The sequence below is a fragment of the Oreochromis aureus genome, linkage group 8 (genome assembly GCF_013358895.1).
Source record: "Oreochromis aureus strain Israel breed Guangdong linkage group 8, ZZ_aureus, whole genome shotgun sequence".
Taxonomy (NCBI): domain Eukaryota; kingdom Metazoa; phylum Chordata; class Actinopteri; order Cichliformes; family Cichlidae; genus Oreochromis; species Oreochromis aureus.
The window spans coordinates 4,742,020-4,763,155 of NC_052949.1; the positions used below are offsets into that span (position 1 = coordinate 4,742,020).

At 40.1% G+C, this 21,136-nt stretch overlaps 1 protein-coding gene across 1 annotated transcript in view; it reads left to right on the forward strand.

The window, feature by feature from the left end:
• Positions 1-21,136, forward strand: part of LOC116321249 (corticotropin-releasing factor receptor 1) — a 97,301-nt gene that overhangs the window by 35,416 nt on the left and 40,749 nt on the right. Inside the window, exon 5 of the mRNA XM_039615979.1 lies at positions 9,497-9,582. Within this exon, the coding sequence (XP_039471913.1) occupies positions 9,497-9,582 (86 nt within the window). The remainder of the gene's footprint in view (positions 1-9,496; positions 9,583-21,136) is intronic.

Genomic DNA, 21,136 nt, shown 5'->3' on the forward strand with positions numbered 1-21,136 from the left:
GCAAAGGTTATAACTTTTACTTTAGTTTATAAAGCAGTAATTTGCTATTTTGCAAAACCCTTATTTAACCCAAAAAACCTTTAACCTCCTCTCCAGCATCATTTTTTTGTCCTTCTCTTGGCCACATGTTTAAAAAAAAACATCCGTCTTTAAGCCCCAGTTATAAGTTTTACGGTGCAAAGAAGACAACCTCATCATGTATCAGGGTCTCCTCACACACTCACAGTGTTGAACACATTGACAACGACTGCATTTTAAAAGCACAAACTACTGTTTCAGTTATTTTCAGTCATTTTTTCTTCTTTTAGTCTAGTTTGGGTTTGCATCTTAATCTCAAATGAAAGCCCTGACTGCACAGTATGTGTGTGGCAGACTGCAAATTTAATGAAGTGAGAAAAAGATCTATCCAAGAAGCCACAAGAACTGGGCTCTGTCTTGACGTTGCCACACAAGCACATTTTCTTCGTGGAAACAATCCCTGTGTTGTAACAGTAGTTTAACATTTTGGGAAATCCACTCATTCGCGTTCTGAAGAATTAGATGAAAGCTCGGTATGAATCTCACCTCTGTTTGTTGAGCGCAAGGCTGAAATCAGGGTATAATTAGCCCCGGCTTAGCACAGAGACCGTAAACAGGAGGAAACAGCCAGCCTCAATCTGTCAAAGTGAAAAAATACACCAATAAAGCTCGAGCCAATTCCTTCCTGTTGGGCTAATATGGATTTTGGGTTGCGGAATTCTGCTGTCAGTTTACCGGAAGCTTGTCCATTTTAAAGTGAATCCACAATTAGGAAATAGCTAATGACTTACAGGAGTCACCTGACGTAAAGCATCGCTCAGGCTTCAGCGCTTGAAGCGATGAGGAAACTTTTACTGTTTCAGCTTTGACTTGTAATTTAAAATTCTGCAGCGTTTCGTGAACCCAGCAAATATTTTTATCTCTCTCTGTGCTGTTTTCACAAGCATTTAAGAAAATCGCATGGCTCAGGTTTTGATTTTTGTCTCTGATACCAAACACAAATTCTCATTTTGCCTTAAAGCTGAAGTGAGGCCAAATAAAACAAGCTGAAATGTGTTAATTAGTGAGCTTTAGAGGTTCTGGCATGTGTGTTTTCTCACTGCGGTCACAGCCCGGTTAGCAGCTTTGAGGAGTGAAACATTTTCCTCTCACATATCTGAGCCCATAAGGAAACAGGCTTAGTGCGTCTGCTGGAAACAACCAACAACAATACTCCTGCCTCTGTGTAGCGTGGGCGTTAAATCCTCCTTCATTTGCTTCAGCTTTTGAACTTGCTCATGCACATTGACAGCAAACTATGTCAGAAATAATGACACAGACGCATAGAAATACTTCTTCTTTGTCATAAAATAGTAGTGTGTGTGTGTGTGTGTGTGTGTGTATATATGTGGTCTATTTTTATGGTAGTTTAGCAGTATATCAGATACATCACCAGTAATCCCTCTGTGATGTAGTGCCTGACATGCTGTGTGTGTTTCAATAAGCCTTTTAAATTAAACATTAAAGCGGGAATGATCAATAAGTGACAATGTGCAAACAACTTGCAAATAATGAGCACATAATGAGCCAGTGGCACGTGCACATTTGTTAACATGCAGCCTCAGTGTGAGACCGCGAGGAGACACAAATCTATGAGAGGGTTTTGTCAGGAAAGGGCAATCAATGCAAATATTATGAATGGGGGAGCAGCTGCACAGAAGATATCTATATACATGTATTGAACTTCATGCACTTCAAAATCCAAAAGAAAGTCTGCAAACATAATTTGTTTGTACAGGTTAAAAAAAAGGTCAGCATGATGTCATCAGGGGTGAAGTAAACAGTCTTGTGATTCTGCTGTGCTGCTGTTTATTTCACAAGAATCCAAATTTGGGCCTTTTTTTATTTTTAATATTCGTAAACCAAAAACATTCCAGGTTGCGAGGCATTAACTTTCTCCTCCTGCTCGAGTGGCACGTGTCAGAGAAACATTCAAAAACAAATCAAAGAGTTTATTCATCCTGTGTGACGGGGAAATATTTGCCAGTTGTGTATTTCAGCCTCACACTTGCACACTGCTGAAACAACACAAATTTTCCTATAAACGTACCAGATAATAACAGTGCTGAGCATTAAATCCACCTTAATGTGCCTCCGCCGTAAAGCTCCCCTCACCTCTTCTCATGCAACTTGTCGAGCGATGCCAAAAAATGATCCCGAGCTACTTAATTCCCTTATTACATAAGAAATGCCTCCCGTGTTACTGAGGTTTAACAGTCATAAATCACTCTGTGGTCCAGTGCCAGAAAGAATTCATTTCAAGGTCATGCTGCTTAATTTGAAAGCTCCACCATTTCTACCTTTAATCTCTTGGCTCTGCATGAAGGTGATGTCTCAGTGTGGTCGGTTTTTCTTTCTGCTTTTACACACTTGCTTTGTAAATCTTTGTTTTTGTTAATGTGCATTGTTTTTTTTCATAAAGTGACTTTATTGCTTTGACTTTAATAAATTCAGATTATGTGTGACCAAGTACCCCGGAGGAAAGTTGTGCACTCATGCAGTGCCATGTAAAGAAGCTTTGTTATAAAAGAAAATGTGTCTTTAATGAGAAGATTTTGTTTGGCTGTGCAGTGAAAACATGCAAAAAAAAAAGGCAAAAAACTGATTTTTACAGGAATAAAATCACTGATAACCTGTTGTTTATGTGTCCACATCTCAATAAAGGCTTACTTAAAAATATAAAAACTATGAATTATGTGCATGGTCAGTCCATTAGGCAACTTTGTCAGTCTTAACTTTTGACATTGACGTGATCGTCCACAGACAGATTTTAAAGCTCTCTAGGATATTGCATTTGGGGTTTAGGGAATATCACAAGCTAGGTAATCTTGATTGGGGATGACAGTCCCTTTACACTGTCAACATCCTATTTTTAACCAGCTCATTGCACATTATTGCCCTCAGGCAACCCAATCCGATTTTATCTCTTCCCCTCCCCGGACATTTATGATTATTAAAACATGCATTTAGGATTATCAGCCTCCATCTCAGGTGTCCGCATACACACTGACGGGAACGCGTTTGATGTTTGTTCTTTCTGTTTGCCTTCATCTTTCATCTTTTTAGCTTTTCTCAAGGACGGAGCTGATAGAGGGGGTGAAAAATAAAGCTTATGCTTATGTGCTTAAGACTGCAGTTCCTCTAATGGCCACTTGAGGCTGGCTGTGAAAGCAGGTTAGTAACTTAAAGTTATGTTGTGGGTCGAAATGAGAGGTGTGCCTACCTGTAGTTTTCTTCATCTCTGCTCTGCTAAAAGTGGAATTTAGTAGGTTTTTAAACCTAAAATCTGTAGCAGAGCAAAGGAAAATGAATGAGCTCAAATAACTAAATATTAAATAAATACAACGTGATTTGTTTCATAAGTTCCAGTAAGAAAGATTAAAGAAGATGTACTTTATCACAAAAGGTCTTCTGTAGCTTCAATTAAATAGGATATTTCAATAAAATATAATATATGACAGCACAGAATATCTGAATAAGATAAAAAAAAAAAAAAAACTTGGCCAGCTGTATCCTGCTGTGTATCCTGCTGTGTATAAGCAGATATTATATGATCATGGCTGCTTTTCAGCCTAAAGCGAGAATAAAGGTGGAATTTGGCATGTGAAGCTAAAAAGCATCATCAGCTTAAATTCAGTCCTTTAAACTAACCTAACAGTGTGCATGGATGCATGTTGCTCTGCACCAGTCTAACATAACTGACCACTCATAACACTTCAAACTAACGCACTCTGTAATCTGCAGAGGTGTTAATGGAGCTGAAGGCTTGACGGGTCACCCTGCTAACTTTAAACCTGAACAAAATCCGTGCAGGCGAGTTGTACAAGAATCGCCTGGTGTGCAGATGTTACGAGGGGCCTGTGTATTTACAGGGGTCCTGACCTCTGTAAACACTGTCTTGATGCCTTCATAGGCTCAGTCACTAGTTTCAGGTCATATTGAATAAGTCATGAAGTCCATTTGGGAACTTATCATCATTATTAGTCTGAAACGAAGGAGACCTCCATCTCCAATGAGCGTGCAGCATCCAATAAGTGCTTGCCTCTGGGCTTTGTAACGGGGGCTCACCAACCAAAGAATGATGTCACGGGACTACGTCCATCTTTTATGCCGTTAATGATTTCCGTTAATGTCTGCCTTTGGCCGCTGCGTTCTGGTCAAATGGCAGCAGCTGTACCCGACCGGTGTCTACTAGACCTCCTTCACCTTTGGTCACACGGCTGGATCTCTGCACTGTGTTTTTAGCATCGGTGCCTTTTCGAGTATTTTAAATTGAATTATCTGACAAATAGTATGTCTTAGAGTTCTGAGTTCTTTTGTGACCTCGCAGGTGAGTCGTCGATGGACTCCTGGAGTGATTTAGTAGTCTGGCCACTCCTGGGAATATTCATCGCTGTTCCAGGTTTTCTCTGTTTGTGGATAATGGCTCTCACCGTGGAGTCTCAAAGCCTCAGAGATGGCTTTGCAACTCTTTCCAGACTGACAGATGTCAGTGTCTTTGTTTCTTAGCTGTTCTTTTATATTGTGGCCTGATGTGCTGCTTTTTGAGAACTTTTCACTTTGTCAGCGAGGTTCAATTTAAGCGATTTCTTGATTCAACAGGTGTAGCAGTTATCAAGTCTGCATGTAACTAAAATTAAACTCAACTTTGCAAAACATTAATCACAGTTAATTTCATGATAACATGGTGGCAATTAGTTTTTCACATAAGGCTAGGTAATAAAAGTGCCTTAATGAATGAAATCATCATTTAAACTTGGGTTATCTTTGTCTGATATTTAGATTTGTGTGATGATCTGAAATCTAAAAGTGTGACAAATATGCAAAAAACTAAGAAATCAGGAAAGAGGCGAGTGCTTTTTCACTGTAGTGTAGGTGTAATGTGTGATCTTGGTGGAAAGACTTAGAGGAAAGCAGAAAAGTTCCATTGTTTATGGATGTTGACAGCTTTCTGACATTCAGTCTGAACAACAAAAAGTCGACTGTCACTGAAAAAGGTGTCCAATGACCTGTGGAAGCGACCCGCTCCGAGATCGGGGTCAGACCTGTCCATAAAAGTCTGGAAAATGTTTTGAAATGGGAGAAGTGACACGTGCATACGTGACTTCACTGCCAATTATCGCCCGACAGAAAGTCTGACCTGAAGATCGAGCTCTGGCCCCTGTCTCGTAATCGTCACAGCACGCTAACATGATTACGTGGCAGGCAGCATATCTAACTTCATTTCAACCACGATAATCATCAAATTAACTGAACCACCAGCGTACATTTCAACATTTGATTCACACACTCGCCGCAAGCTCCTGCAGCTCACCTGCAGGTAGCCTCGCATGTCAAACACCCACTCTAGAAAGAGTTTCCCTTCAACTTGAAATGGCCTCGTTTGAGGTCTTTCAGTTCCACGATGTCCCACTTGACGGATTTAATTTCCGTCATCTTTAGAGATAATAAATGTGAAATGACAAATGTGAAATTTGTTCCAGATTTACCGTGTCCTGTGCTATGACACGGCGGGCCTGAGTGGAAAAATGTAATTTTACCCATCATTTGTCAGTGCCTCCATATCAACACCCCCTCCACACACACACACACACACACACACACACACACACACACACACACACCATTCACTTTGTATTATCCAGCAATGTGAAGAAATCGTTATTTGAGACTTGCTTTTGAGTTTTACCCTCAAGTGACCAAGACTGAGTGACACTCTTTGTGTTTCTCATTCCTAGATTGGTTCCTTCATCTGTGACAGATACTCTAAATTAAGCTAATGCACTTATTTTGTGCTTTTTCTGTTTTACTTCCATCCATCCAGTTACATCCACTTCAGGATTGTGGGGGTCTGGGGCCTTACCCCAGCAGTCATAGAGCAAGAGGGGGGCGGGGTTACACCCTGGTCAGGTCACCTGTTTATTGGGGTAGACCACACAGACTGCACACTGGCGGATTCAAACCTAGCATCATCTTGCTGTGAGGCAGCAGTGCTACCCACCACGCTGCCCTTGTTTTCCCCTTTGTTTGTGTCCCTGAACATTTTCATTTATCTCATACTGACTTGTGTCTGTGCAAAATCAACACTTTCCCCCTTTAAAGGGGTGAAAACGTCTGAATTTGGACTCACTCCAGAGAAATGCACATTGGTGCACATTGAACATGTTTACACTTCATTGTTATTATTTTTTAACATGTTATTGTGTATTTTGTGTTCTCTCTGGGTACCCAACACCCAAAAGCACACAGCATCATCAAGGACCACAGCCACCCAGCACATCAGCTGTTCTCCTTGTTACCATCTGGCAGACGTTACAGGCGTCTGCGTGCTCGGACTACAAGACTTAAAAGCAGTTTTTACCACCTAGCCATACGACGCCTCAACCACAATATTTAAACACAGACACTACACTCCACAGGGTGCACACAGAAGCTGTCCTACAGTTTCACAGATACATACTACACTCTGCACTGGTCACTTCATTTTTATTAATATTTAAATAAAAATAAAAACTGACACTCAAACTTTGTGACACTTTATCTCATTTAAGATTTCTTTATCTATTTATACAAGTGTGCACATATATTTATATATATATTTAGTCTGTTAACATTTTTTACTATATTTTTTGCTGTGTTTTATAATTATTCTGTTTTTTACTATTTTTTACTTACTATACTGCTGAGTGACTGTCTTCTGCTCGTCAAATACATTTCATTGCAGTGTTGACCCAGTGCTAACTTGCATATGACAAATAAAACTGAAAACTGCTTCTAAAGTGTTAGCCCTGCATTGGTTGGTGTCCTGTCCAGGGTGGACCCCACCTTTTGCCCTACGACAGCTGGGACAGTCTTCAGCCCCGCAGCAGATAAGAAATTGGATGGATGGGTTAATAATTGTCAATACAACAAGCTTTCATGTGTTCATATGCCTGATGAGTTTGGACACCGTATATCTGCTGCAGACACAAAACATGCTTCTTGTTTAACTACTTTACTTTCAGAGTCACGCTTTCGCAAAAGACGTGACAGCTGGTGTCCTTGAACACAAACAAACAGATTATTTTTTCATAACTGTCTCACATTTTTTTCTATGAGACTCAGCTGTGCAGTGTGCTCGTGTCATTTCAACATCGAAATGTAGACGAGCTGAACCTCTGACAGTCATTACAGTCAGGCTCTCTGTGTGGGCTCTCAGTGGTCCCGGCCATGTTAGTCTGGAGTGGTTGAGTCGAAGGCAGCGTCTCAATCAGCCTGTATTGGCCTGAGCTGAAGAACTTCTGAATAAAAAGTGAAACATGTTCAAGAACCTAAAAGTTTCAAGGCCTTTAAAGCTGTTACCAGTGAGTGGATCTTGAAGCGAGACCCAAAAGAGAGTGGTTTCCTTTTAACTGACGTTATTGTCACAGACTGAGCAAAAACGAGTAAATGATGAACAGGGAGGGTGCAGGGAACAGAGCCATCAACATGGAAGGATAAGTCTGAGAGAGAAGAAAGGAGAGTCAGTCCTGACAGAATCGGACGCTCGGCTGTTCCTGAAATGTTTCAGGAGGTGATAGTGAGACTTGGTCAGGATGTTTATTTGGGGAGAGCGAGCCAAATGTGACAGGGCGACTCCACCTGCAGATGGAGCTCAGATGAATCCAGCTCGAGAGATTTAGAGAGATGTTAAAGCACAACAGATGACCAGTGCAGGACCATGACAAACAGAAGTCTGGGTGCTGTTGACTCAACCATCTTAGTCCATAATCAGCGAGTCTCTTCTGTTTCAGATTAAATCCAAGCAAACATCTCGTTGTGGATGTGTAATTGTTCGTGTCCAGGAGCAGGAGGCAGAGATGATTCAGCAACACGATAAAACAAACCGAATATTTCTGAAGTGGCACGTAGCCAATAGGAGTGCAGCTAAACCTGTAAACTTAAACAGATTAAACTTTATTCACTTTCAACGCTTAAAGTTTGCATAATGATCTCACACTCACCTCTGTTATACCTGCTGCCACCTGCACCTTCACACTCCTTTGGCCTGAACACCTTGGGGAGCAGATGGGTCACTCATTAAATTCTTCAGTTTTCCTGACGCATCACTTCAGAGATAATTGTCTAAATTATTATTTCTACATGGCATTACCGAGCTTATCATGTTATTGCAGATTTTTATTCCCACCACAAAGAAAAATAAATAAATATCCTCGACCTCCGTGTGTGTGTGTGTGTGTGTGTGTGTGTACGTGTGTGTGTGTGTGTGTAATTCTTGAGTATTTATGACTATATCCACTTTGACCTTTGACCTATTTTAATCTGAAATCCTTTGAGTGAAAAGTATGATCTTCATTATGTATTTATTTATTTATTTTTATCTCTGACCCATTTAATTCTACATATGTGTGAATAGTATCATTATTATTTACTCCATAACCCTGAATTAATAGTTGTGTTTGCAAATGTTAGACCAAAGGAAAGCTATTTTGTTTTGTATATTACTAATAGTCACTTTATTTTAGGGCACACAGATGCTTCGTATATTTTAGAATTGCTGGATTTATATCATAACACATAGATTGTTGACGTGTATGTGCTGACATTGTATCAGGAGTTTTCCACATGCAGCTCGTTTGACTCTGAGAGCAGTGGGAGACGGCGAGCACCTGCACCCTTCAGTGCCTTTCTCGTGGCTGTAGGATGGGATAATTGGCTTGGGATACACAAGTCCGCAGGGCTCTGCAGGACACTTATCAAAGACGGATCCACATAGGAGACAGGAAACAGGGAAGGAACTGGAAAGTACTTTATTTTCTGAATATCTGCCAGAGTAGAACAGGCAGTGGAATTCGCTGATTGGCTAACCGTGGTAGACCCTTCTCAATAAACTGAGAAGCTCCCGGGAGCCCAGCTGCTGCTGCTGCTGCTGCTGCTGGCCCGTCTTCCACTGTGTTTGAGTCTGCTTGTTACGACTTACCCCCCGGGGAGTGCTTTGTGTCTATTTTTTCTGCATGAATCTGTATTTCAATAAGTGATTTTTCAGAAGCTGCATCTCCGTTTTTACCTATTTTAAAGTTTTAAATAGTATTAAAACTGTAATTCAGGAGTACAGTTCTGTCCTCAGCTCCAGCGTCTGAAACAACAGAATGGACGTGAAGCGTACGTCATTTGTGGCTAAATCGTGGGTCTCAATTTAAAGAATAATAACAGTGCTTAGGCAGAAGGGTGGTAGACTGTTCCGACAGCAAACGTGTGAAAAATCACAGCTTGTGAGACTTTCTCTAATGATATCTCTCCCTATTAGTCTCAAAAGCAGAAAAAGGTCACAGTGCCACTACGAATCGAGCACAAATTCACATCTAGGGACACGAGGCCAAAAAGGAAAAGGCAATAAAATGTGATAAATCAAACAGAGTCCCCTCATCTGGTTTTTCTTCTTCTCTTCCTCTCTTTACAGATAATGTTTATAGGAGATGTCTTGCAAATGGGACATGGGCGTTGAAGGGGAACTACTCCATGTGTAAGGCCATACTTCACGAGGAGGTAAGAGTCAGCTGCCTGCACGTGTCCTGATTAATGTGGCCTTTAGGGAGGATCCTAAAAGTGTGGAGCCTACTGCATGGTAATCTGAAACAGACAAAGGCAAGGTTAGTGGTGGAAGACGCCGCTTTGCTCAAGGCTTACTGGAGTATTTATAGTAAATATGACTTCGGGGTTTGTTTGCCTGCAGACAAAAGAGCGAAAAATCACTGAAAATACGGCAGATTGCCCCAGAGCATCACTTTAAGGAATCTACTTGTTTTGATTTTTGCATTGCAGCGTGCCTTTAATGTCACCTTGCCCCAAGTTATTGAGGCGTCGCTGGTTTCAAATGTAGGTGGAAGCTTTAAATCAGCTTATCGACCTGCAGCTCTTTCTCTTCTGAAACACGGGTTTCATTTAAAAGAAAAGAAAAAATCCTCAAAAGAAACAACAGTGATTTTTCTAAACAGCATTGTCCTCCGGTGATGTGAGCGACTCGTGAAAGCCGAGAAGAAAACAGCCAGTCAGCACGCTGCTGCTGTGGTCCTGCTGTGCTCTACATTTTTACCCATTCATGTTTAGCTTTTTTTTCTTCCACTTTTTCTACTCTTTTTTTTTTTGTTCGTACTCGCTGCGTCCTCGTGCAGTGTTTCGAGTGTTGTAAGTGCTCTTTTTTCCCCCTAAGGACTGAATAGTCCTGATAAAAATGCAGAACATGCTGACCCAAATTGAGCAGGAACAAATACACATTTCAAGTATCATTTCAGGGGGTCAAGTACTGCACTAGACCCCCTGAAATTACAGATACACGCTAGGCAGACAAATGCACACTAGGTGACCATTGGCATTGTTGCTTTAAAACACCACCTGGAGCAAAGGTGGATGGTAAGATTCAGCTTTTAGTCCCAAAGTCAACAGAAGGTTGTGTTTGTTCGTTTGTGGTTTTCGCTGCTGTTTGGCTTCACGTGCTTTTATTCACTTCACATACTTATTTTTTGTGCCTTCACTTTATTTTCACCATACAGAGCGCAAAAGATGGATGTTTCCACTGTGACGTTAACGTGATTTATCAGCCTTTGACCTATTAAGCGATCAAGTCCATGAAGTAAATCAGGAAAGCATTACAGAAGTCACATAGCGAGGGAGCAGAGGATCATTTTCCCACAGAAATCATTCTGCAGCCACACCAATGTTCCCCTGGTGGCCATTAAAAAGAAGGCACTTATTCATTAGCTTCACTTTTCAGACCTGAAAGACACATCCGCTTTCCATGCAAAAATCTAACACCCAGTCCGTTTAAATGTGATGGAGGGGATCACAAACAAGCATTTATAATGTCTTATTGACTTTATTTGCATAATTGCGTGAGTCCTCTTCTGTTTCAGTGCAGCATGAAAGTGGCTACTGCATTTATGTGCGTGCTCCTCTGTCTCCTCTGCCATTATCAGATCTTTCTGTGAGGATGGACAGGCGGAGCAGCAGGAGAGAAAAGCACTGATAGTCCTAACTAACCAGAAGCTAGTCTGGCTGAGAGCAGTCAACCTGATAACTGAAAAAAAGTTGGAGTCTAAATCCTAATCCTGCATTATGGGATAAGACCGATGCTCTTTTAAAACACCAAAACAATGCCGGCTCTGGTCTCAGTGCTGTCATCTCACTCTCTCAGTCCTAATCCCACTGCTGCTACAGAAGATTTTAAACCTTAAATTGGCTTAAAATCTATGATTTTTCTTTTTTTATCAGTGCCGTAGTGCTTAGAAATCATAACTCCATCACAATGAAATGTTAGGGAATAGTGTCAGCAATGGATTAATATACATCTGCTGCTCTAGTGAGCGCTCAGAGCAGCCAGGAGGTGCCCGCCTAATTTAGTCGGCTTGATTCGGTGGTTACTTGATCGTTTATTTTGCTCAATCTCACCCTACGAGAAAGGGTGAGGAGAACAGAATATCGAGACAGGGGACGAGTCACTTCTTCCTCCCAGTGTACAAAAGTGAATCCAAAATATCTTTGGAATATCTCTGAATTTGCAATTATTTATTTATTAACCTTTATTTAACCGAGAAGTGAAACTCCTCAGAGTGAGTAAGATCTATTTTGTGAGAGTGAGCCCAGATTTGAAGCATTAATCTTGCATGTTTTTTGATGATGTAGTAGAGAACTAATTTCTGAGGTATTTCTGGCTTCACTTTCCTCAGACATCTGGAGGGGCTGATAGTAGAACCGCTGCTCCTTTGCATTTAAAAAAGTGAGGTAATTCAGACTTCTAATCACGATCCACCCGGCTGCCTTCAGTTGGAGGTTTACAGGCCTGTCTAGCTCATAGAAGACCCAGAGGTGGACCCTGAACATCTCGCTGAGATTATATATGCAATCGGCCCTGTAAATGCCTCAGGATCACCCAGGAGGAGCTGGGAAGTGTTGCCAAGGAGGAGGGCGTCTAGACGGACTTGTTTAGCCTTGGAGGGATTTCTATAATGCCATTCTTATTCTGAAATAGGGGCTCCATTAACACATTCGCCTTACACGTGAAAGATCCCCAGTTTGAGACTGGGAGCAGACACAAACCCAGCCTTAGTGCATCACAAGTTCAGCTAATTGGGAGGGTTGCATCAGGAAGGGCGTTTGGTGTCAAATCTGTGCTAAGTCAGCATGTGGATCCATCTGCTGTGGTGACCACTCGGGAAATAGGGAAGCAGCCAAAAGCACCGTCTTCATTCTTCCTCTTAAATACACCCGCCTGTTCTTCTATCCAGGGAAACGACTTTTAATGAGCAGAGCGCCAAAAGATTATCATCACTGAAAGAAGCAAAGATGTCGGCAACAGTTCAGGGGAGTGAAAAAGTATGTACTGAAATATTCAGTTGGGAAAATTAGCAGCAGGTACAATAATTGGAAATATTGATTCAGTGTTGATTGAAAGGCGCTTTCTCAACATCGAAGTTGTGCCTGCTTTGACCCCGAGGCAACCTTTCCGACCTCAAGTCAATGTTAGATTAAAAGCTGCCGAGAGCAGGGCTGTCCGCCAGACACGATGTGTGTGAACGGTTCAAATGAAAACGAAACCGTTTCAGTTTGTTGAAATTTAAAACATTACCTCACTCTCTGCAGGTTGTCAGCGCTACATGAAACAGAGACACGCTTACTTTGCCACTGCATCACCTCTTATTTTAACTTTACCCTTTTTAGCATTTGGAAACGTTTGCAGAGTGAATCTTAAGCTGTTGCGACTGACATAGGCTCTGTCTTATTTTTGGAATATGTGCAGAATGTGATTTAGTAAATAAGTAAGACCATGCCTGGAAAAGAAACTGGCCCACTGGAAATATTCTTACCTTGCAGAACAAGGTAAGAATATTGGATTTATGAAAAATTTTGTTCTTACCGCCATGCAAAAGCTTGTGCGACCTGCATAACATCCCTACTTCTGTATATAAGGAAATAGTTGAAGTCCAGGTGAAGTTGAGAAAGACGTGAGGATGTTGCAAGAGAGAGAAGTCTGCACCTCTAAAGCAAGAAAACAGGAGAAAGGCCGAATGAAGAAACCAAAACAATTGTGTCCAAAAAGGAAATCATTTGTTCATACACAGGCACCACTAAATCTGTTAGTCAATGAGGCTCATTGTGTGGATGGCAGCTTACGTATGAACCAGCACAGCCTCTCACGTCCTCGGCACAAATCTGATACTTATTCCAATAATCCGGACAAAAATGTCTGGGGAGGCAGCTTTCAGTCTAACAGTCCTGGACTGGACTCGGTGTCACTGGGAAGCGAGATTTGAAAAATCTACCTCTCAGATTAATGTTCACCTGTGGAAAGTTCTCAACCACCTTAAGTTTTGCTTTTAAAAGTATTAATTGTAATAATTATAATTAATATATGTTAATTCTTAATTAATACAGCCTCACAAAATCCCCATTTTCTTGGTTGCCATGAGTGAAGACCCTCAAACAAAAACAGAATAAAACCAGCAGACACACAGCTTTTTGTTTTTTTGTGAAGACATGCTTTCGTGTAATTAGGTTGGCAGTTAGTCATTTGTACTTTATAGATCTGTGAGGATGAGAAGACACAGTTTGGAGCGAGACCCTTCATTTACTGCCTTTTTTTTCCACGGACTGACTGATCCATCGATCCCTTCAGGAGATGGATATAGAGCGTCTCACCTTTTAAAAATATGTGTCTCAGTTTTTCTTCCACCAGGTATCAGCAGCGCTGTGATTGACATCAGAGGAGAGAGGGGGGACGTGAAGTAGCTTCTCTTTAAAGTTCAGTCTGTATTGAACCGGATATTCCGCGGTTCCACTGGGAGAAGAAACTGAGTGGATCAAAGGCTTATTAGAAAGTTTGTTTGAGGAAAAGAAGAATCCTCATTTCCTTTTGGGTCTTCCTCGAGGTTATTTTCTCAAATATAAGTGTCTTTGTTGTTTCTTATAAGGAGAGTGAGTCAGGTTTGGTTTTATGGCCCACACATTTTGTGAGACCTGAGGCTACTGGTGGTGGTGGGTGGGTCTTATATTATCTTCTTGCCATCCACCCCCTCCTCTCCTTTCAGGCTCAACTCGGTTCTCTCGTATCCATTTGAAAAACCTCCCATTTTCTTGATTTATACCCAGAAGTGTTAGCCTGCTCTACAGAAGTGCCTGTTGCAGAAGTGATTCACGCACGTTTTTTATATCTATACACACATGTCCATACACTGCATGCAGTGGAAATCAATGCACTCTTTGGTTATATGCGGTTAGACCTTTGGAAGAGATCTTGGTATTTTGCTCATTCACACTCAACACATCATTGAATAGTGCGTGGAGCCCGAGGATGACAGCTTTAACAAAAGCTAACTGGAGTCAACAAACCTCAGTCAGATAAATGAAAGCTCGTTGGAGGTGTGGTTAAAAGCTTCCTCTGATTTGTAAAAATACTCAGGGCTTTTCAGTCTGACGCATCTTCTTGAAAAAAGAGCTCTGAAGAGATTTGCATAAACCCAAAAAGTACCGTTAGAGATTTAGTCCAGTAGTTACTCTTCATAGAAGTTGACTTTAAAAGTTACTAAAGCCTTAAATGATTCACATGACCTGGTTAACATGAGGTGACTGTAGACATAAATATCACAACAGCCTGCTGGAGTTTGAACACTTCTATCACGCTGCTGCCTGGGGTGATGTTATGTGGGCTAGTGAAGCTAGAGATGAGCTCTATGGGGTGAACGCAGCGCCCTGACGCAGTGTAAGAAGGCCCTTCATGCATCACGAACCCGTCATGTACATGGTGAAGCACGGCAGTGGTGGCATCATGATTTTGGCTGATTCATGGAAGGTGAAATTCATTTGCAAATTATTAACAAATTGTTTGTTTGACACCACTGGACTACATCTACTTAATGTCAATGTGGACGATGATCTTGGGGACTGTTAGTTATTGCCAATAGTTTGGAGATTTTTAGTTTGTTTTACCTTTAATGCTTTTAATTAATATTACAATATTATTAGATTTAAATTAACACTGATTTGGCCCACTATAGTTATGACAGTTGTAACTGTTATGACTTTTATTCAGTGGTGATGCAGAAAATGCATAAATGTTTCTGTGGTTGTTGCTAATCTGTTGCCAACTCTGGTTTATCCTGCTGGAAATGCAGTTAATAGAACACAGATTAGAACAATGAAAACTGACAGTCAGTGATTTGTCTCTCTGTCACTGAGAATATTTAACTGGTAACATTAATTTAAACTGAAATGATTTTCACATCGCCTTCATCAGACTTCATCAGAGTCAAACCTGAACATACTGAACATTTAAGTAGATCCATTTTAAACTTTCAGAGATGTTTTTTGCCAGAATTACTTTTTGGCTTTCTTTGCAGTACCAACATTTTATTTTTACCTTTTCATAGCTCTCTTATACCTGTTGACCCATTTTTTGTAGAACATTGAAATTATGTATCCAATGCCTCTTGTAGAGCCTGATTGTGGATTTAGGATTTATTCAACCAGCTAATTCAAAGAAAACCTGGCTATGTTGAGCTGGCTATGTAGTCCACTGTTGTAGTGTAGTTGTGATTGAGTCACACTGTTTGCATTCTCTCCATTCCCTGCTCCATAATTAGCGATCACATGGTTGGATCACCAGTATGGAGTTCACTGCCCAGCTCTACACTGACTCCAAAATTACCAAAGAAAATCCAACTTTTGTAGCAGTCCAGACCAAACCAAGGCTATAAATCCCACTGATGCTTCTGCTGTGTCTCTGTGGGTCATGCTAACTTGGCATTCTCAAACTTTGTTTAGGGAGAAACGATCCATCACGGAAATCTGTTTATAACACTCTGATTAGTGCAAAACTCCTTGCAGCTTTCCTAAAAGTAATCTTTGCACGAATCATTTTAAACATCCTTTGCACCCAAAGCGAAATGCAGAAATTTGACACGTTGCATTAGATGCATTAGTGATCTCCGGCGTGCTTAGCACGTTTGCTTTTTGTGACCTCGTCATTTCCCTGAAAAGGAGGTGGAAAGTGCGAAGTTGGCAGTATACAAAAAGCCACAATAGGCTTATATAATCCAAAATCATCCTTTAACACAACAGCAATACCATGAGCTGACTTCAAAGAGCTGTCCACATCCTGAGAATCTGGCTGAGCTGAAGCGGTGCTGTCAGGACAAGTGGTCCAAAACTCGTCCAGGACATTGTGCAGGTCTACTGGCAACACTTGTCTGAGATAATGGATGCCAGAGTTATTAAATTAAGATATTTAATCCAAGGATTCAACAACTTTTTTCCACCAGAATAGTGAATGTTTAATGTCATGATCAAAACTTTTTTGTGTGTGTGTCTTTACTTGTGATTTGGATAAAGATCAGATCACATTTTATGAGTAATTAAAGCAGAAAATTCCACACATACTTTTTTCTTGCCGCTAACTGCTCCTGTCGGAAATTACTCATCATTCCTTCTGTCATATGACCTTTAAAATGTTCCCTTTAAATGATGGGAAACAAAAAGTCTACAGTCTTTTAACTGGTGCGCACGACATCCTGCTGTGAGGGAGGGATTTTTGACATATCTTGGATTTTAACTGGTGTTTTTAATTAGTAATGATACCTAATTGCATTGCATTCTATAATTAGAGCATGCAGTGACGCTTTTCATAGCACTGCTGCGCCGTGCAGGCACTCTAACTGATTCAGCCACAGTACGTAATCAGGTAGACACAGAGCACATGCTCGTTTTCATCATCAATATCATATCAAGTTTTTTCTGCTTCTGTTATTGCTGCATTTGTTTTCTTCCACCGTGAGCACTTTAATGTGAGCGCTCGCATAAAAGGGGGAATTTTACACATGATTTCACTCTTATTTCACTCGTATTCATCATTTCACACACAAAATAGACTTTAGTCAGAGGCATTATCAGAGGAAAAGTAAAACATCAAAATCTTATATTTTTTGTTTTCCCTCTTGGAGCACTCTCGGGGCTGCTGTTTATTTTTAACATGACAGCTGCACATTAGACTTTAGTAAACTGGATCCATTTAAATATCAAAGGTTACTCTGAGTCCCACAGGCTAATCACACAGATGTGGACATTATGTGAAAATTTTGAATTTTTACTGTAGTGATCTATCATACCAAAAATAAAGACAAAACTCTAGTTTTGCAGTACTCCCCACAGCTCTGAGTTGTCTCCTCAGAGCCTCCTGTTTTCTCGTAGCCTCGCTTGCTTTTTGATTTCCCTTTGTTTCACATTTTCAGCTGCTTTTGTTTGGAGGCTTTGATTTCCAGGTCTTTGCACTTTGTGTAGTTTAGCCACTGAAAGACTCACTTTTATTTGACTTTTTCTTGCATCTGGGTGCTCTTTTGCATTTCACGACACTTAATTTTTGGTTATTTTGTTCTGTTTTTAATATGTTTTTATGCCCTTTGAAGTCCTGTGAGCCTTTACATGTGATACTGAGCTATACAAATAAAACTGGAACAAAAATCTCTGCACTTTTTGTCCCCCTGTGCCACATACTGAGACAGTGTCTGGCATTTTGATTGGATCTAGTTTATATAAACAAACACGCAAGTCAAACAGGTGTGCTAATAAACCTTAACAGACTGAACAGCAGCCGAAATCTCATTTTTGAGAGTCATTGGATATTAAAAAAGGAATACTCAGGAGTACATTTCAGCCTAAGTGTCCCACACAGTCACAATCTTTGCCCCGTGTTTAGTTTCTTAGGATCTGATGAGGCTGAATGTATTAAACATCATGAAGGAAGGATTTGTTGCCTTATATTTACTGAGATTTATCAAAGGAAGTAATTGGTAACTCAGTCTAAAGACTCTGTTTAACAGGTGCACACAAAGAAACAACAGTTCTGTAATCTGGTTTAATCTGTGAGACTGAACAGCTTCTGTTTGAAGGTAAAAAGCTGACTAAAAAAATGTAGCAGGGTTCGATCTGCAGTGAGGACACAGTGTGTGGACTGTAGTCGTGTGGACTAATGAGATAACTAATGACTAACGAAGACATTCGCGGTGTAACTTTGACTGCAGTGAAACTGAGTGATACTAGTTTTCAGTTTTTCTAGTTTTATTGGCACAAAGAAAATTTCCCTTCATAAAGGACCCGATACGTGGCGACCAGATAAAATATTTAATCCATGTGACAATGAGTGAAGTAACCGCCGGCAACACAAAGCCTCAACTTCAAGACAGGTTTATTGAAGCGACTGCCAATAAGAGCGTACGATCCTTTTGACTTAGACCTATGACAAGGTGGTGAATAATATTAGAGAGATACCGAGGAAGCCTGGAAGGTCTGCCAGCAACCAGCCATCAGCCACAAGTACTTAAAATATGTTTTCAAAAATGAATTTTGTTGGATCAGTTTATTTTTAACTCCTTTTTGCATAAAAAAATCGATAGAAAACCTTCAAATGGAAATAAAATATGTCATACACATGGGTTTATTCCCAAAATGTAACATAATGTAAAATTTAATAGAATTTGGTCAATGAAAATGTACTTGACTTGTATACAATCAGTTTATACCAACTTATTTTCCTTAATGATTGAAATTTTTGAATAAATAAACCTTTGATTTTACAGAGTTCATCTGCATTTTACTAATTATTGCTCCATGTCCACGAGGGCAAAGAATCTGTTTTTTCAGTGTGGATAAAGGAAACCCTTCTGATGGTGTGATAAATGGCATCAGTAGAGCCATTTGTCTTTTAAATGATTGTCTCTGTCTCATGAGCGACCAAAGCCTCGAGCTTTCCCAAACTCCAAACAACTCTTATTTGTTCCTTAAAATATGCCAACCTTTAACCACAGAGGTGGCCGGTCAGAAAAAGAACTCATATGACTTTTTCGCAAGGATCATGAGTCTTGTCATCCAGTCCTAGAAATATCCCTTCAAGGATCTATCATAAAAACATCTTACAAAAACCAATAGAGCAATTTCCAATAAAGAAGAAGAGAGATGGCTGGCTGGCTGGAGTTCTTAGTCACAACAACATTTGTCCAGTACAGATTTAGAAGTTGAAGATTAGAGCTGTTGGACTAAAATATAGTGAATGGGACGCATGACGTTTTTCAGTGTGGATGAGGCGGGGATTAAACATGCCCACGCTTAATCTCGGCGTAGACACCAGTAGGTTACATAAATCCACTTACAGCACAGATTACTGTTGGTAGAGTGGGGGAAATCTGATCACAATGGATTTCTGAGGCACAGACAGTGGGCTTAGGCACCGATTTGCAGGAAGATGGGTCTGTGTTTACGTGAAATCTTATCAGAAGGCCTCATGTGGATTCAGTATATGTGAGCGTGTGCAAAATCAAATGCTTCCCAGTATTCCTGTTTCCAAACCAGGAGTGGCACAAGCCCCCATGAAATCTGGTTGGCCCTCCTGCAAGGCTCGGGGATTACTAGCCCCTGGACCGCATCCTCTGTTTACGTCTCCTGTTGGAAAGTTGGCTCCAGAAAGTACATGCACAATCACTGCAATGAGGAGACATAAAACAGCAACAAAAGAGCAACAAAGAGATGCAGAAATGCCAAAAGGAGAGGTGCAAAATAAAAATAATAAAGCCACAGTGAGATCACCAATGCCAGCGAGGCGCCAAATGAACACAAATGTGGACAAAATGAACTGCAGAGAGGCACAAACACACACAAAATGACTGCGAAGTGAAAATAATACCACAAAGAGACACCGAACAGCAAATAAAATTTACTAAATGCAAAAGAAATTTAAAACTTCCCCAAAAAATGGCACCAGAGATATGTAACACTTCCACTAAGAGGCACACAAGTACCCTGAAATTACATAAATTGAATGCAAATGTATGAGCCAGAGTGCCAGAAGAGGGAAACACAAGATTAGGGATGACACAAAATGACTGCAAAAGACACCAACAGAATAAAGGTCGAAAGAACGACACAGAGACATAAAACAACCAGAAAATAAAAGAAAATGTAGACAAAACTATGCTAAAGTACCACAAGGATGTGTTAAATAATCCACAAGAACACACAAAAAGACCAAAAAGATGAGTAAACCTCCAAAAAGACAGAAATACCCCCAAAATATATAAAATGTCAGCAAAGAAATGTAAAATTATTTTAAGGTTATTTAAAATGATATGCGAGACACAAACATAAATAGTCGCAATTTAAAAATGCATTAATCAGCAACAAATAGATACATTTCTAAAAAGCCAAGCAAAATGAATATAAAGAGGAAAACTACCCAAGAACATACTGAAGGGCAACTACAAACTTCCACAAAGACACCAAAAAAAGCCAAAAGTGACAAAAATGATATCAAAATATAAGATTTTAAAAGAAGAAAAACAAAATGTACAAAATGACCTGGAAACTACACAAAGTGATTGGAAACAGACACAAAAGTACCAGCAAACAAAGTGCCTAAGATGGGAAAAGCACAATTTAAAAGAAAAATAGAAAGACTGAAGAAGGATTCTCAAATGTTGTGAAATATGGGCTGAAAGTGATGAGTCAACCTTCCACAAAGAGATCCAACAGTTACATAAAAATACTCCACAAGTACCACAAAATGATCGAAAATGACTGCAAATGAACAGAAAACAGACAAAAGAGAGACAAAACAACAATAAAGAAAATGACAGGAATAAAAGAGTTAATGCACAAAGGCTGAAGAGAGTCCAAGAATTCACAACAATTTGCAAAACTTACACAAAAAAACTCACAAACATAAAAAAGTTTAATAGTTTAAGAAATGTGAATAAGAAAAGCCATAAAGAGATACAAAAACAATACAAAAACCACTTCAAAAAGATGCAAACGTACCACAAAGTTATAGACACAAAATGACATGAAAAAGATGCAAAAACCTGCACAAATATCTGCACAAAAGGGCCACAAAGAAAAAATGCAAACGGCATAATAAAATGCACAAAACTTCAAAGTTTTGTGCATTTTATGTGGCTGTTTTGCTGCTGTAACACAGCAAGACCTGTTACATATTTGTGTTCATTTAGACTCAATTTTGCCTAAATCCATCCACAGCTGTAGGATATTTAGAGATATTATTCATATT